The sequence below is a fragment of the Typha angustifolia genome, chromosome 7 (assembly GCF_048772165.1).
Source record: "Typha angustifolia cultivar Huaian chromosome 7, ASM4877216v1, whole genome shotgun sequence".
Classification (NCBI taxonomy): Eukaryota; Viridiplantae; Streptophyta; class Magnoliopsida; order Poales; family Typhaceae; genus Typha; species Typha angustifolia.
This window is the reverse complement of record NC_133245.1, coordinates 5,351,278-5,367,252: the sequence shown is the minus strand read 5'-3', so window position 1 is coordinate 5,367,252 and position 15,975 is coordinate 5,351,278. Positions and strand designations below refer to the sequence as shown.

General features: G+C 40.5%; 1 protein-coding gene and 1 pseudogene across 2 annotated transcripts; both read right to left on the bottom strand.

Annotated features, from left to right (window-relative positions):
- Positions 1-102: 102 nt before the first annotated feature.
- LOC140762177 (ferredoxin C 2, chloroplastic-like) lies at positions 103-15,852 on the bottom strand (annotated as a pseudogene).
- On the bottom strand, positions 5,393-6,575 carry LOC140763489 (protein GOS9-like). 2 transcript variants are annotated; one of them, XM_073101698.1, is made up of 3 exons: positions 6,421-6,575; positions 6,119-6,310; positions 5,393-5,823 (listed from the first exon to the last, which is right to left on the bottom strand). In XM_073101698.1, the coding sequence occupies exons 1-3, from the start codon at positions 6,421-6,423 to the stop codon at positions 5,581-5,583; spliced, it is 438 nt and encodes a 145-aa protein (XP_072957799.1). In that variant the 5' UTR covers positions 6,424-6,575; the 3' UTR covers positions 5,393-5,580. The 2 variants fall into 2 exon arrangements, with proteins under 2 accessions (XP_072957799.1, XP_072957800.1); XM_073101699.1 differs by having other exon boundaries at positions 6,376-6,451.
- Positions 15,853-15,975: the final 123 nt, after the last annotated feature.

Genomic DNA, 15,975 nt, shown 5'->3' with positions numbered 1-15,975 from the left:
GTATATGCATCTTTGAACATATTGTTTCCAGTTCCGTTGATATGACAAAAAGTACAGCATTCCATGTATGAAATTGGATACAGAAAGACAAAAAGAAAAGAGGGCTCTGAACATATCCTATTTGTCTTCAATTACACAGATGGGCGGTTTGATACGCAAATCATTCATCACCCATGGCTAGCTCCAGTGCATAATCATCCCTTTCCTGCAGATTAGATAGATCATGGCTCAATTATGACTTTTAAAAATATGCTTCTGAAAAAATAAGTAATGCTGCAACTATCACAGTAATGTTCATATCTTTATGCATGATATGCAAAAGAATCTCACAAGCAGCTATCTGGAATGACACAACTTGTGGCCACATGAGTAAAATATGATCGACTCTAAACATAATAACACTGATGAAATCAACGGAAGATAAGTTACTCATTCAAAAAGTTAGATTTTCAGATTGTGAGGGAATTTTGAGATACCACAACCTCAAGATGTTTCGAGCATTTAGCAGCATAAGAAATTTATTGCCCTTTTTTAATCTAATATCATCTCATATTTTCACATATGAAACACAAAGACTCACAATCGGTCCTCGTGCAAAATATCTTCCAAATTGGAGCCAATATACCTGCAGAAAGTGAAAATATCATGTTATAAGTGGTACACTGGTGTTGGCATAGCATAGTGAGCTGTTCTTAGTTCAAGTATATCTAGGGAATTTCTCTAATTGCATGATTGCCTCTTAAAGTGTGCTACCTCATCCTCATCTTGAGTTTCAACTTCAATATCAGAAGATGGGAAGCCAACACATAACAATGCATAACCCTGAAAAGAATGTCAAAGCAATTTTGTCTTAATCTTTAAGATGTTTCAATCTTCTGAGACATACTATAGGTGCGGAAAAATGTTTATAATACCATAAAAAAAGGATAATGAAGAGCATAACCTAATAGAAAAGATCAAAGTTAATGTCCTGCACACTTCAATAACTCTAGCAATGCGGATTATAATAGAGGAAAACTACAGAAAAGGTAATGAAGTTGAAATAGTGAGAATATTAACTAAAATGACATTCTATAGGTAGGTACCTGGATAGGGCCTTATGTATTAGCATAAGCATAAATCAGTAAATTCTCGTTTTTAAAATCAACGCCTAAAATCTCAATGTGTCATGTCAGCTGTCAGGAACTTGTTTCAATCTTAGGATCAAGTCCAAGTCTCCATATCGCGAGTTATGGATTCCCAACAAGGTGAAAAACTGAAAACTAACCTAGATCAATATACTGATACAGGTAATTACATATCTTCCTTTTTCTTGGAATTTTCATAACTAAAAGTGAAAGATTTGTGGTCCTCTAAAATAATATCCCAATAATACCTGGAGTAATAGACATACGTGATGGGATTAATTGTGGATGGTGGTGTATTTATACGAAGCGAGATGACGGGCTATTCTTACTCTTGCTTGGATCGTAAGGTCTTGTGCAGTAGGATGAGAGTTATTGTGGAAAACTATGCCCTTTTGCAGTAGTATTGGACGAGTGAGCTTCCTACCTAACTCGCCCTCCATTAACAAGTGGATCATACTTCAATTACGAGCAACTCCTAATGCGGAGGGATGCTGCTCATCTGGTGTCCAAGTGGGTGCCAGTCGACCGGTCTACATGGAGTACACGTCGACAAGAGTGGAGGTTTGGAGTGGAAGGATTAGTTCGAGTGGGGTGGAGGTTGGGGACTGGGCCTCCCTTTGCTTCTCGCTGCAGGATTGGAAACTTTATCTATCTATTTCACGGATGAGCTCAAACATGGAACCACAAAATTATTAATTTTTGCCAGACCGCTACGGGTGGATGAAATAATTTTGGACCACTCCAGAAGCAGATTTGCCCGGGTGTGCATTGAGGTGGACCTCAGCAAGCCTTTGAAAACAGCGGTCTGGCTAGGGCCAAAGAAAGAGAGAGTTGACCAGAGAGTTATGTATGAAAGCATCCCAAAATTCTGTTTCAAGTGTGGAAGGATAGGGCATAAGGTGGAAGAGTGTGAGTTCAAGCCAAAAGACAGATCGGATGAGCCACCGGCGACCAAAGATGGTGAAGGATGTGGAGACCACCAAAGGCCAAACCCTAATCCGCCAGAGGAGGAAGACAACTCGTACTATGGTCCATGGTGCACTGTTCAAAGGAAGCCTAGGTGGCAGGTTACCCAGAGAGGAAAAGGAACTAGTGACTTCAATCGAAATATTGCAGGAGCGAGGAAAGGCCAGGTTCCAATAGCACCAGAGAAAGAACAGACAAAAAATCAGAGAGATAGGAAACAATATCAGAGGGTCAACACTGCTCAGGACAAGGAGAAGATCGCAAGCCAATATGGCAAAGATCACTAGCAGGCCAGCACCAGCAGGAGGGCAGATGGAGGAGTTAGCATGGAAATGTCCAGCCTACGTTGGGCGCATGCTCCCCATGCAGAACGTGAGCACGTTGAGAAGCTCAAGAAGGTCGTAGAGGTGAACCTAGGAGAGGAAACAACGAAGAGGGATACCTCGAAACTAAAGCCAATCAGGCTAGGAGGAGTGATGATTGCAGATCGGGCTGATGGTCCCGCGCATAAGAGGCAATCCAACGGTGAGATGCAGAAGGATGTACGGATGGAGGAACGAGATGCCGACATAGAAGGGGACCAATTAATGCAGGATGAGACGGAGCATTACTAGTGAATACCCGGCGCATATTTTACAAGATGGGATAGTCACGGCAGGCTATACACCCTCCTAAGTGCAAAAGACGAACCGACCGGACAAGCATGGGGAAACGGCGGAGAGGGTTAAGCGGTGCTTACTGCTGGCTGAGCGGGAGGAGGAAGACAAGGAAGGGGATGAGAGATAGTTACAGCTGGCCCTGGTGGCAAGCAACGGAACTACTGCTCCCGGTGCGGATGCCATGGACCTGGAGGATCCAAATGAAGATATCAATGGAGGAAGTAAGGGCATACCTACCTCCAAGAGAGGACGGACTCACTGACAGCCCGTCTTCTCGCCAAACCAAGGGTTTCTTAATGTTAAAAACCTTAGTGTGGAATTGCAGAGGTGCCCGCAAGAAAGAGGCACTAGACCGCTGTAGAGTAATGATCCGGGACCTCAAGTTGGACATGTTAGCCTTGCTAGAGACGCATAATAGCTGGGACGAAGCTGAGTAGGTGACAAAGAAGCTCGGAAGAGGATGGGCGTAGTTTGCCATTCCGGCTCAAGGCAGATCAGGAGGAATCCTGGTTCTCTGGAAGAAGGAGATCGGGTGGGTGGATGTGGCAGCTGTATCTAGATATGCTGTGCACCTCACCATCACCCTCACGTCAGGGCAAACCTGGATCTGGACGATGGTTTATGCTAGCACTCACATAGAAGCTCATAAAGAGCTATGGGAAGAACTTATGCACATGGCCACAATCAACACGTCGTGGGCACTAATAGGGGATTTCAATGCCTTCCTTTCCCCTCAGGAGAAGCGGTGCAGTGGAGCGGTAACCCTAGGGCCTAAGTGCAAAGCCTTTGCGAAGTTCGTGGATGAAGCTGGGCTGTGCGACCTGGGGTATGAAGGCATCCCCTACACATGGTGCAACAATCAAATGGGTGATCGGCGCATGTGGATTCGTCTAGATAGGGCACTGGGTAACACGGAGTGGGTGAGTGATCACCCGGCATGCAAAGTCCAGCATCTGGACCGGGGTGCCTCGGATCACGCGCCGCTCCTTCTCAGTGTGCGTTAGAAACGTCAAAGGTGAGGAGACCTTTCCGGTTCGAACTCTACTGGATGGAATATGAGGAATGTCAAAGTATTGTGGAAGACACATGGGCGCGGCACGCCGGAGGCAATCCAATGCGCGCGTTCACGCACCACATCAGTGAACTTCGGAGGAGCTTGAACAGGTGGAGTCGCGAGACGGTAGGGTGCGTAGAACGTCGACTGAAGGACACCAACACCCAATTGGCAGACCTAGAAGAGTTGGATGCTAATGGCCAACTATCGGAGGAAGGATTGAAGAGTCTGAGAAGCTACTACAATCGTAAAGCTGTCCTCAATAGACAGCTAAACATGAAGTGGCTGCAGCGGTCCCGTCTCAGGTGGACGGCAGAAGGAGACCAAAATACCAAATTCTTCCATATCTCGGCTACCATGTGAAGACAACGAAACAAGATACCAGGTATAATGGGTGACGGTGAGAGATGGGTGCAGGAACCCGTCGAAGTGTGCCAAATTTTCACCTCCTTCTACCAAGGTCTCTCGGGTGTAGTGGAAGATCATGGTTATGGGAGAAACAAGTGGCCCACGCTACTGTGTATCTCGGCCGATGAAGCGATCGCGCTAGAGAGGCCTATTACGAAGTTGTTACATAGCTAGGAACAGCTCCTTGACAGTCAAAAAAAAAAAAGCTTGCGCATGGGGTATCCGACAAGGTGGTGTGGATGGGTGAAAGCTTGTATCTCGTCCCCTCGCTTCGCTTTTCTTATCAACAACAGCCCTTTGAAGTGGATCATCCTGCCCTAAAGTCTTTGTCAGGGCGACCCACTATCGTCCTACTTATTCATCCTGATCTCCCAAGTATTATCCGGGCTGCTGAACGACAAGGTGGACAAGAGAGAGTTTAAGAGGATTCAAGGTTGGAGATGTTCACCTATCCTATTTACTCTATGTGGACATCCTGTTTATCATAGCCGAGACTGCGACCAACAATGCTCGCGCGATCTTGGATTGACTAGACCACTATGGTAAGATCACCAACCAGAAGGTAATGTTCAGTAAGTCAGAACTTTATTTTCCTAACAGTTGCTAGGAGGAGATTAGAGTGCAGCTCAGCAAGGTGTTAGGATTAAAGGTGGTTGTTATACCTTTTCACTACCTTGGTGTGCTCATCTCAGACAAGAGGGTGAAAGTCAGAGAGGACCAATATATGGTAGAGCACACTAAGAGAAAGCTCACTAGTTGGAAGAAAAGTTTGCTATCCCAAGCAAGGAGGCTCATGCTTGTGAACTCCACCTTGATGGGGAAAAGCCTTAGGACGTAGAGGAGGTGAATAAGATGGTGTGGGCTATATTGGGATGCTACGCAAGGCAGAGAAGATGGCGGAGGAGGAAGTCAGCTTTCAACCGTAATTATGATATCTTCTGAAATGCAGTAGCAATTATGATATCTTGAAAGCTTTTAGTGGTATTTGTGTAACAATTTTAACTTTTTTTTTTTGCATAAATAGTTAAAGGGGCTCGTGTTGTATCAAAGTTCTCAAGCAAGATCCACAATTTAATTAGAGCATTATTTAGGACTCATTGATGATTAATTATCATCAATATTGATATTCTAGAACAAAAAATCCATGTCACAAACTCAATAATAGAAAACGCCATTAATTTCTTAAACATCACACTCCATAATTTTATTGATAAGGACAACAACAAACAAGTATGAGGTCTCCTTATTTATTTACTGCACACACACCAAAGGATATAATCTATGATGACAATATCCCAATTTATTATAGAAGCCAGACAAGTGGAGACCCTCCCTCTTAAGAAGCTACATATGATACTGAAGCTAATTAGTAATTTGGGCCCAAGTAAACTCCAATTGCATCAAGAAGTGCACCAGATCGCCCAAAGAAGCCTACAATCTTACCCTCTTCCAGAGGAACAGAGAAATGAGTACCCTCTTCTACACCATAGGGTCCATAAGTACTGCTAAAATTGGTGCCAAAAGTAAGCGATCGAACCACATTTATGCTCTGTAAATCACCATAGTAGCCTGATATTGATGTAAGAAACTCCCCTTCTTGCAGAGTTATCTGTTAAAAGAGACAAGCAATGAAACGAAAGCAATATTAGAAACAAAAGGGATTAAAAGGAAGGTGATTAATTATTGTAAAAACCATTTAGATCTCAGTGACAATTTATTATAGATGAAGATATCAGGGTTCCCTAAGAACTTTCGCTGAATAAGACGAAGTGAAGGAATAGCACTGCATTTCATGTTACGTTGTAGGAAAATAAAGCACTATTTCGTCCAAAGCTCAAACAACATATATAGACGAACTGAAGAGTAGAGCTAGCAAATATGACAGTTGATAGATATGCACGTACCTCAGTGAGCTCTCCTCCATTGCCACCATACTGAGGAGTCCATTTAGTGCTCCCGTCGCTCTCGTACAAGATCTGGATGGCATCAATAGCAGCTCCATGGCGTACTCTGATAGCCACCACCCTCGTGGCAGCTCCCATATCAAACAGATAACCACCATCTCCTCCCCACTTGCCCACCTTCACGATTCCAGCCTGCATGAATAATCAAGCTTTGAGATATATATATATATGATCATGAAAACAAGATGGATAACTACTGGAAAGGTATCGATTTAAGTAGCTAGATGGCATATTTTATTCACCATATCTTCCGAAGCGTAGTTTGTTAAGACACTTGCTCTCTAATTACGTGATTGAACGAATGGTGCATGGTGGTGTATTAATATGAACCGAGAGGAATAGCAGATCGGATACTCCCACTTGGTGAGAAATTTCTGAGCACGAGGGTTATTATGGAAAACTATGTCCTTTTGAACGTAGTGTTGGACGAGTGGGTTATTCCAGTGAGATCTGGCCCTAAACAAACGGCTATGTTTAGGATACGAGTTAACTATAATACATGGTTTCTGAAAAGTAAAGCTAATGCTTGGTTTCGTTCATTAACAGGGGATGTTTGGTGAACTGCTTGAGTTAATTAGATTATCCAACGAGCATCCCACGTTATCCATTCCGCCCTCTGTTAACATGCGGATAATACTTATCTATAAAAAAAGTGGATATTACTTTAGATTACCAACAACTCCCACCTTGTGACAATCGACATGTGACAGTATCCATTATCGACATAATTTACACTGTTATGTGGCCCATTTTCTCAAACCAAACGCCTGTTTGAGCTTCTTCTTTCTTTCTTTCTTTCTCAGTAGAAGCATATCTTAAAAATTAGTTTTAAACTTAAGGAAACTTTATTGGCGTCCGAATAGGACAAGTGGAATTTGGATAGCATGCACAAGGCAACGAAGAAATGTTCAGGATCAGGAATGGTTTTGAGAATTCTTTTGATGACTTATTCTAGCGCGGATTAAGAATGTTCCTAATATCTATTTAAGGAGCTAAAAGTCAGAAGTTGAATAAGATCTATTCCTATTGGAAGAAAGATGCTTAGTCTAATAAGGAGGACAAAGATATTGTGAATTAATCACATGCCTTTGGATGCCTTGGAAGCCTTTTAGAAAACCATTTGAGATATCTTTCCACATAAATCATATGAGCTTCACTCAGGAAGAGGGGAGATTACTTTTGGCCGAGATCTACTACTTCACTAGATCTACAGTGTGATGATCTTGGAAGTTTCACAACTGTTCATCTACGTCATCGTCTTAAGAGAGTATTAAGATGCAAGCTTTTTTACTATACGAGTTCGAGCGGAGTTAAACAATCTAGTGCAAGGAGAGTAGTTTATCACTAAGTCCAGTGATGGAAAATAACTTCAATCATTAGCTGTAGGTGTCGAGCGGTCGGACAGACTATAAGTGTATATTGTATCTATATTTGTTTGTATATTAGTTTTAATCCTTTTATTAGAGGATTCGGAGTTTTTTTTTTATTTTTACTTTTGATTTATAGGAGTTCTCTACCTAAAATAATCTTGTGGGTGTTTGCGTAATTTATTTGATTTTCTATCAGCTGATTAATATTGCTCTTCCACTGAATTTAATTATGTTGACTTAAGAAGTCCCTTATCCTAATTCCATCTGTCCCTAAATTTTTTCAGTCTCAATTATTGGTATTTGACCAAAGCAGTCCTAATTCTATCTCTCTCTCTCTCTACATTATCTACCAGCAATATATCTTTTTAATTTATCCGGTTGCAAATGATACTTTTTAAGCGTTGACATTATTCCTAGGATAAAATTCTAACTCATGATTGTGATAATGATTCACATCTAATGTAACACGCCAACTGCGTCAATGTGTTCTTTTCGAGTCAACGAGGTGGTGATGTGTTTTTAACAAAAGAGATCCATTTAGATATTAAATTAGAGGGGCATTGACTTGGTCTAGTATTTTAATTTCTAAGGAGACCTAATTTGATCAAAACTCTTATCAATCATAATCGTATGTTTGGTTGTACTAATGATACCACTAACTGTTTATATGAGAGAACAACTAGAGTCTATTTATATAAAGAAATTGATTCTAGTTAGTAGGAAGAAAATAATATTTACAGAGCAAGGAATTCTCTTTAGTTATAATATTTAAAAAGAGTTGAATGATGATTGTGTAAAAGCCCATATATTTAGTACTTATTGATATTTAGTGACCATTAAAACTATGCAATAGCCATCGAAGGCAAAATAAATACTATTAAATATGCAACACTTTGATTGCGAAGAAGGCTCACTTAATCTCTTTCAATAATTCTTCCTATATAACTAAATATGAGCACCCATAGATCTGCCACCCAGTCACAGTCTTCAGGGGCATAGGATATCATCTTTGATGACAACATCCCCAATTGTAAAGAAACTAGACATGTTGAGACCCATAGAAGAAACTATGTATGATGCTGAAGCTAATTTATTTGGGTCCAAAGTAAACTCTATTGTAATATAATTTCTTTTAACGGTCAGTTAGCATATCAAAAAGTTAAATTAACTATAAACACAAAATGAACTTGATACTCTCAAGAAAATAAGAGGTTTTTAATGCAGACTTCATCAGTTCACAGAATAATCATGCTTCTGAAGAAAGCCAGGAGATGATAATTATGAGATATGATGTTCAGTATATGCATCTTTGAACATATTGTTTCCAGTTCCGTTGATATGACAAAAAGTACAGCATTCCATGTATGAAATTGGATACAGAAAGACAAAAAGAAAAGAGACGGCTCTGAACATATCCTATTTGTCTTCAATTACACAGACGGGCGGTTTGATATGCAAATCATTCATCACCCATGGCCAGCTCCAGTTTATAATCATCCCTTTCCTGCAGATTAGATAGATCATGGCTCAATTATGACTTTTAAAAATATGCTTCTGAAAAAATAAGTAATGCTGCAACTATCACAGTAATGTTCATATCTTTATGCATGATATGCAAAAGAATCTCACAAGCAGCTATCTGGAATGACACAAAACTTGTGGCCACACGAGTAAAATATGATCGACTCTAAACATAATAACACTGATGAAATCAACGGAAGATAAGTTACTCATTCAAAAAGTTAGATTTTCATATTGTGAGGGAATTTTGAGGTACCACAATCTCAAGATGTTTTGAGCATTTAGCAGCATAAGAAATTTATTGCCCTTTTTTAATCTAGTATCATCTCATATTTTTCACATATGAAACACAAAATACTCACAATCGGTCCTCGTGCAAAATATCTTCCAAATTGGAGCCAATATACCTGCAGAAAGTGAAAATATCATGTCATAAGTGGTACACTGGTGTTGGCATAGCATAGTGAGCTGTTCTTAGTTCAAGTATATCTAGGGAATTTCTCTAATTCCATGATTGCCTCTTAAAGTGTGCTACCTCATCCTCATCTTGAGTTTCAACTTCAGTATCAGAAGATGGGAAGCCAACACATAACAATGCATAACCCTGAAAAGAATGTCAAAGCAATTTTGTCTTAATCTTTAAGATGTTTCAATCTTCTGAGACATACTACAGGTGCGGAAAAATGTTTATAATACCATAAAAAAAGGATAATGAAGAGCATAACCTAATAGAAAAGATCAAAGTTAATGTCCTGCACACTTCAATAACTCTAGCAATGCGGATTATAACAGAGGAAAACTACAGAAAAGGTAATGAAGTTGAAATAGTGAGAATATTAACTAAAATGACATTCTATAGGTACCTGGATAGGGCCTTATGTATTAGCATAAGCATAAATCAGTAAATTCTCGTTTTTAAAATCAACGCCTAAAATCTCAATGTGTCATGTCAGCTGTCAGGAAACTTGTTTCAATCTTAGGATCAAGTCCAGGTCTCCATATCGCGAGTTATGGATTCCCAACAAGGTGAAAAACTGAAAACTAACCTAGATCAATATACTGATACAGGTAATTACATATCTTCCTTTTTCTTGGAATTTTCATAACTAAAAATGAAAGATTTGTGGTCCTCTAAAATAATATCCCAATAATACCTGGGGTAATAGACATACAATGGAAAGAGAAAACGAATTGCTTACATATTCTTCTATGGCAAATGTAATAAATGAAGTGAATTTTCTGATTTTCTGGATAAGAAACCAAGATAAAACTTAGAAGACTATACTTTCCTCATAACTTTAAGATTTTACAATGGGGTAGTAGGTAACAACTAACAACTTTCGGGGGGAGCTTTTAATTTTTCAAATGCTCATGCTATTATAATTTTAAGACAACATCCACATTAAAGCTTTAATGTTGCACCTATACTTCTATTTTAAGCACGAAAATATCATCCAAGACACAGGATTGTTAGTGAATTTGGTATGTGAACTTCAAAAATGTCGAAGCCTAATTTCTCTACCTCTTATGAAAGGCTAAACAGGTAATTTGCTACATGTTTACTTGCAGTTCTTCATGTATTCATCACCTCATACAGTTTCATCCATTGGCCTAAGGTATAACTAAGAGGGTCATGAGTCAAAATGAATCTCAAATAACAATTTTCTTTTTTTTTCCTTAAGCAGCGGCCCATTTATATATGAAACATCCACTTCCAAAAATTCAAGTGTTCTTCACGTGGAGCATGTCCACGTGATTCCCACGTGATTTGTCAGTGAAATAATATCACCAAGTATCTGAATAAGTCAAGAAATACCATAATAATCCAACAAATAATCCAGAATTATAATATCACAGGCCTCAGCAAGCCTCTAGGAATACAAGTCCATCACAAATTTATTAACATAAATACCCTCGCAGGGGCTAAGTCCAACTGAAATAATAGAATAAACAAATGCTAAAAATAAGGAATGAATCTGCTAATCCTCGATGTCCGCATCTTCTATAATCATCTTTGAAATATTTCCACCAAAAATGACGATGAGCACGGGGCCCAGAAAGTAAAATCTGATAATAATCTAAGAATATTACATGATAAATAAAAATGCAACTTATAACATGTCAGGGAAAAATATACATTATGACTTTTAATAGCTTTCATCATTATAGCTCATTTTACATAGAAATCCACACAGGAGTCGAGTCACAATAATATATCTCACAAAGCACCATAAAAATCGAGGGGGACTAGTCAACTAGCGGTATTATCGCCCATACATGCCTGGTGACGCTGCATATGATCGGTTGTCTGTAGCCATCAGACTAAGGACCCCAGTTGTAGGCCCATCAACATCGTTCTAGTAATCATCGCACAGAGCGAAATCATCACATACGGCTGATAAGAGCACACAGCTCAATAGACGCCCTGACCCTACGTCCACGGGTACCTCTAGAACTACAATCCCTACCTCTCAATCATCTTTTCTAATATCATACTAGTCAAGTCTCCAACTAGGGCAGTGTAATCACTTGAATGCTCCACTAGCTACCGACCTCAAGTGTGGGCCGCTAATATACTCAAGTGTGGGCCGCTAATATAATACTATATAATATACACTCTACCCCTAACCCCGGGGTTGAGTGGGTAAAAGGGCACTACCTAATTGGGACTTGACTAATAGTGATACGTGCACGTGGTGCCATGAACTCTAATATTTATTTAACATAATCATCACAAATAACAGATATTATAAACAAGCATAGAGTCTATCATACATGTGCATTAAGTGATAAATAATACAAGTAAGAATTGACATGTAATTAAATGCAAATATGAAATGTCATATAAGTTTCACAAGTAAGAAAACGACATTTAATTATCACAGGTAAGAAATGACATAAACATGCATTTTTTAAAGACTATAATAGAATTCTACTCGCCTGAGTTATTTCTGGAATCAGTCTTACTCTCCTAATCAGTCGGCTCTTCTTGATTTTCGCGATCCTTCCCGCACAATAATGGATCTAATAATTTATAAATAAAATAAACATAAGATTAATGGACTTATAGACTAACTATCTGGTTGTATGAATTTAAGTTTGATTTTCTAGGTCCGAAATATTATTTGTCTTAATTTAAAAAAATAACGGTCATTTAGAGTCGTTTACAATGTAAGTGTCGAAGATAAATGAAAAGACTAATGAATTCAAATATCTAATTTAATTATGTATAAATCCTAATTTTATAAATAACATGGTTAAGAAAGTTTAATTAATTACAATTTATGTAGCTAACAGAATTTTTTTTAAAAATAACAGACTAAATAAATAAATTAGTCTTAGGGTTATAAGGCCCAAGAAATTAGGTGAGAGAGAGAGAGAGAGTGGGCTGCAGACCTACCTGCAGCCCACTGGACTAGAGACAGTGGACTGGGCTTAAGAGCCCAGTCCAACAGAATGAGGAGGTGGGCTGCGGGCCTACCGCAGCCCACCAGGTTCTAATGTGTTCTGGACTGGCTCAAGGGCCCAGTCTAGCAGGGTGATATGGTGGACTGGGCTCTGGAGCCAGTCCAATAGAGTGATATGGTGGACTGGGCTCTGGAGCCTAGTCCAATAGAGTGAAGAGGTGGGCTGCGGTAGGGTGGACTGGGCTTTAGAGCCCAGTCCACCTAGGCCTTAGAGAAACTGAGGACCTGGGCTGCAGCGCAGCCCACGCCACAGCCCAGAGAGAGAGAGAGAGAGCAGTGGGGGTGGGGTTGGCCCAACCCCAACTTCTCCTCGATTCCTTGCCAGAGAAGAAGAAATAGAGGAGAGGGGTGTTGCTGCCGGTGATCCTCGTCACCGGTAGCCCCCGGCTCCGGCAACTCCTCCCTAAGTTGACTAGGTCGACTTGGGCGTAGGAGTGGTCAGAACCTCCAGCTAGTGCGACCGGAGGGTGAGAGTTGAGGAACTCCATGGCCGATGGCCATGGAGTTTTCAACTCAGTGCTAGGTGGGCTCGAAGCCCTCTTCTCGGGTATCTACCTCTTCTAAGTGAAGAAGTGGGTCAGCCGAGGTTGACGAGTGAGGCCACCACCACCGGTGGTGGCCGTTTGTGTCAAAGAAACCCGGCGGTGGGAGGCGACATGGCATTGCCTCCCTCGTGTCCCGTGGGTACCCAATTTGGGTACCCACAGCAAGGGGGTGAAGCGGGGAAACTTCCCGGACCAGTGGGTGGTCGACCCGAGGTCGTCGGTCGGCGAATTTCTCCAGCAAAAGCAAACGAAAATAAAATCCTAATTACGCATGATTAACTAGGCTATTTTCAAATTGAACTAAAGAGAGGATGAAGGCTAACCTGAGGATCGAGGTGAGGGGGTTTTAGTTGATTGCCGGTGCTCTGGTGACTTGCTACCCACAACGAGGACTTCGGCGGCTCGGGAGAGAAAAGAGAGAAGAGAAGAGCGAAGAAGAGGAAGTTGCGAAAGAAAAGAAACTCGAGGGGAAGGAGTGGGGATTAAATAGAGAACAGGTGGAGAGGGCAACGGAGTGGAGTTAACTCCACTCCGGCGCACTCCTCTCCCACCTCTCGCAACTGACTGTGAGAGGTGGGGGAAGGGGGAAGAAAGAGTCAGCGCACGCGCAAATTTTTTTTTTTTTTTAACAGGTGTTACAATATATTTATGTCCATGTTGATAACGAACACATAATTGAGATAAACTTGGAGGTCAGAATATAGGTCTTAAGGCATAGAATGAGAATGCCAAGAGAGCCTAATTGTTATTATTAAGGACAATCTTTAGAGCAACTAACACAATGAAATAAGTGAAATGAACCTTGGATCTTAGTTCCGCAGATATTCCAAGAGCCTTAGGTTGTCTAATTTGTCCAGATTTAATTCGGACTGAACAGCTGGTACAGCAACCTGATCAGGAAAAGATAACTGATAGTAATGCATCTAGTTGTAATTACAGATAAGAGGAAAAAAAATAAGTGGATCAAAACTTAAAGAGATGCAAATTACGAAGCACATACAATAGTATGCATGATGCATCATCTTGTTTTTCCTAGTGCATTAGTAGGAACTTCTGACCCCTCACTAGGTTACATCAAACAAGGATGAATTTTAGCTAAACAGACACTAAGAGAGTCACACCTATTTTAAATTGAATTTCTTAGGTAAATTAGAAAAGATTAAGCATAACTGCTTACGATGATAATATACTGATACTATCATGGCATCATGAAGATGGACTTGTTTCTTTAAAAAGGTGGAACACTTGCTAAATTTCTATGATTATGCTCTGAGGCAAGCTCCACAAATTGTGAGTAATTTGATCTGAGGTATCCATATTGGACAGAATGCAAAAGCAAGAAAGGAGTGAAGACAATAGGGAAGGAATGCTCATTGAAAGCAGGCATTGAGCATAGGGGAAATCACAGAGCTACTTGTTTAGAAGTGGATGACATCCAAACACGATTCACAGAGGAGTAGTACCATGGCGGCAGGCAAAGGGAAGGGATATGTTCTCGGATTCGTTTATAGGATGTATTGATCCTGCGGATCGACAAGCAGAAGCAGTAGTAGGTGAAAGAGAATATGAAAAGGAAATGATTGTGTTACTTCATTGCTATAAATATACATAAATATACCTCAGGTACGATGAATTGATGAATGACTCCACGTTGACGGCCGTGGACAGTGACCCGGTGAACAGGGACTAAGCATAATGTGGCAGTGGGTTGGGCGACCTGCTGCACCTCTGACGACGCATTGACCTCCAAATTCCTCCTGCCGCTTGATTAACGTCCATGACGGCAGAAAGGTGATGCGGGAAAGGAGTGATAGTAGTTGCATATAGGGAGGATTTGGAGACCCATGGTCATTTTTACACACTGTTTCAATTTTCACAGCTGACAGTCAAATGCTATCCTCTCCTGGCTCTTCAGAATAACAGGGAAAAAGAAGTAATGCAAGCAGCTACATTAAACCATCTCCGAGAACATAGAAAAGGTAAAGAAATAAATGATTCAATACTTCCTCTAAGAAAAAAAATTAGAAACAACAGACAGAGAATGTCAAGACAGGAGTTTAAGAAAATAGTAATAGCCAATAAGGCAATAAGAGATATCAACAACAACAACAAAGAAATGAGACAACAGTATATGAGCGACATATATAAACAGCCATCCAAGTACTAACAGGTAGATAGGTGCATGCGAAAAATAAACTCATAACAAATGCAATAAAACCCTCGTCTAATAGGAAGTCAACACAGCACCAGACTCTGACTAGTCGACTTGTACATACTACAGACTACTCTAGCTATCTAACAACTCAAATAAATATTGGATCCACATGTAGTGATACAAAACCATAATCACAGCAACACCATTAACTATAATCAACAAATAGCCAACATAAAATCATAACAGTTGAAAAGGGCGACCCACTATCGTCCTACTTATTCATCCTGATCTCCCAAGTATTATCCGGGCTGCTGAACGACAAGGTGGACAAGAGAGAGTTTAAGAGGATTCAAGGTTGGAGATGTTCACCTATCCTATTTACTCTATGGGGGCATCCTGTTTATCATAGCCGAGACTGCGACCAACAATGCTCGCCCGATCTTGATTGCTTAGACCACTATGGTAAGATCACCAACCAGAATGTAATGTTCAATAAGTTAGAACTTTACCTTCCTAACAGCTGCTAGGAGGAGATTAGAGTGTAGCTCAGCAAGGTGTTAGGATTAAAGGTGGTTGTTATACCTTTTCGCTACCTTAGTGTGCTCATCTCAGACATGTGGGTGAAAGTCAGAGAGGACCAACATATGGTAGAGCAAACTAAGAGAAAGCTCACTAGTTGGAAGAAAAGTTTGCTGTCCCAAGCAAGGAGGCTCATGCTTGTGAACTCCACCTTGATGGG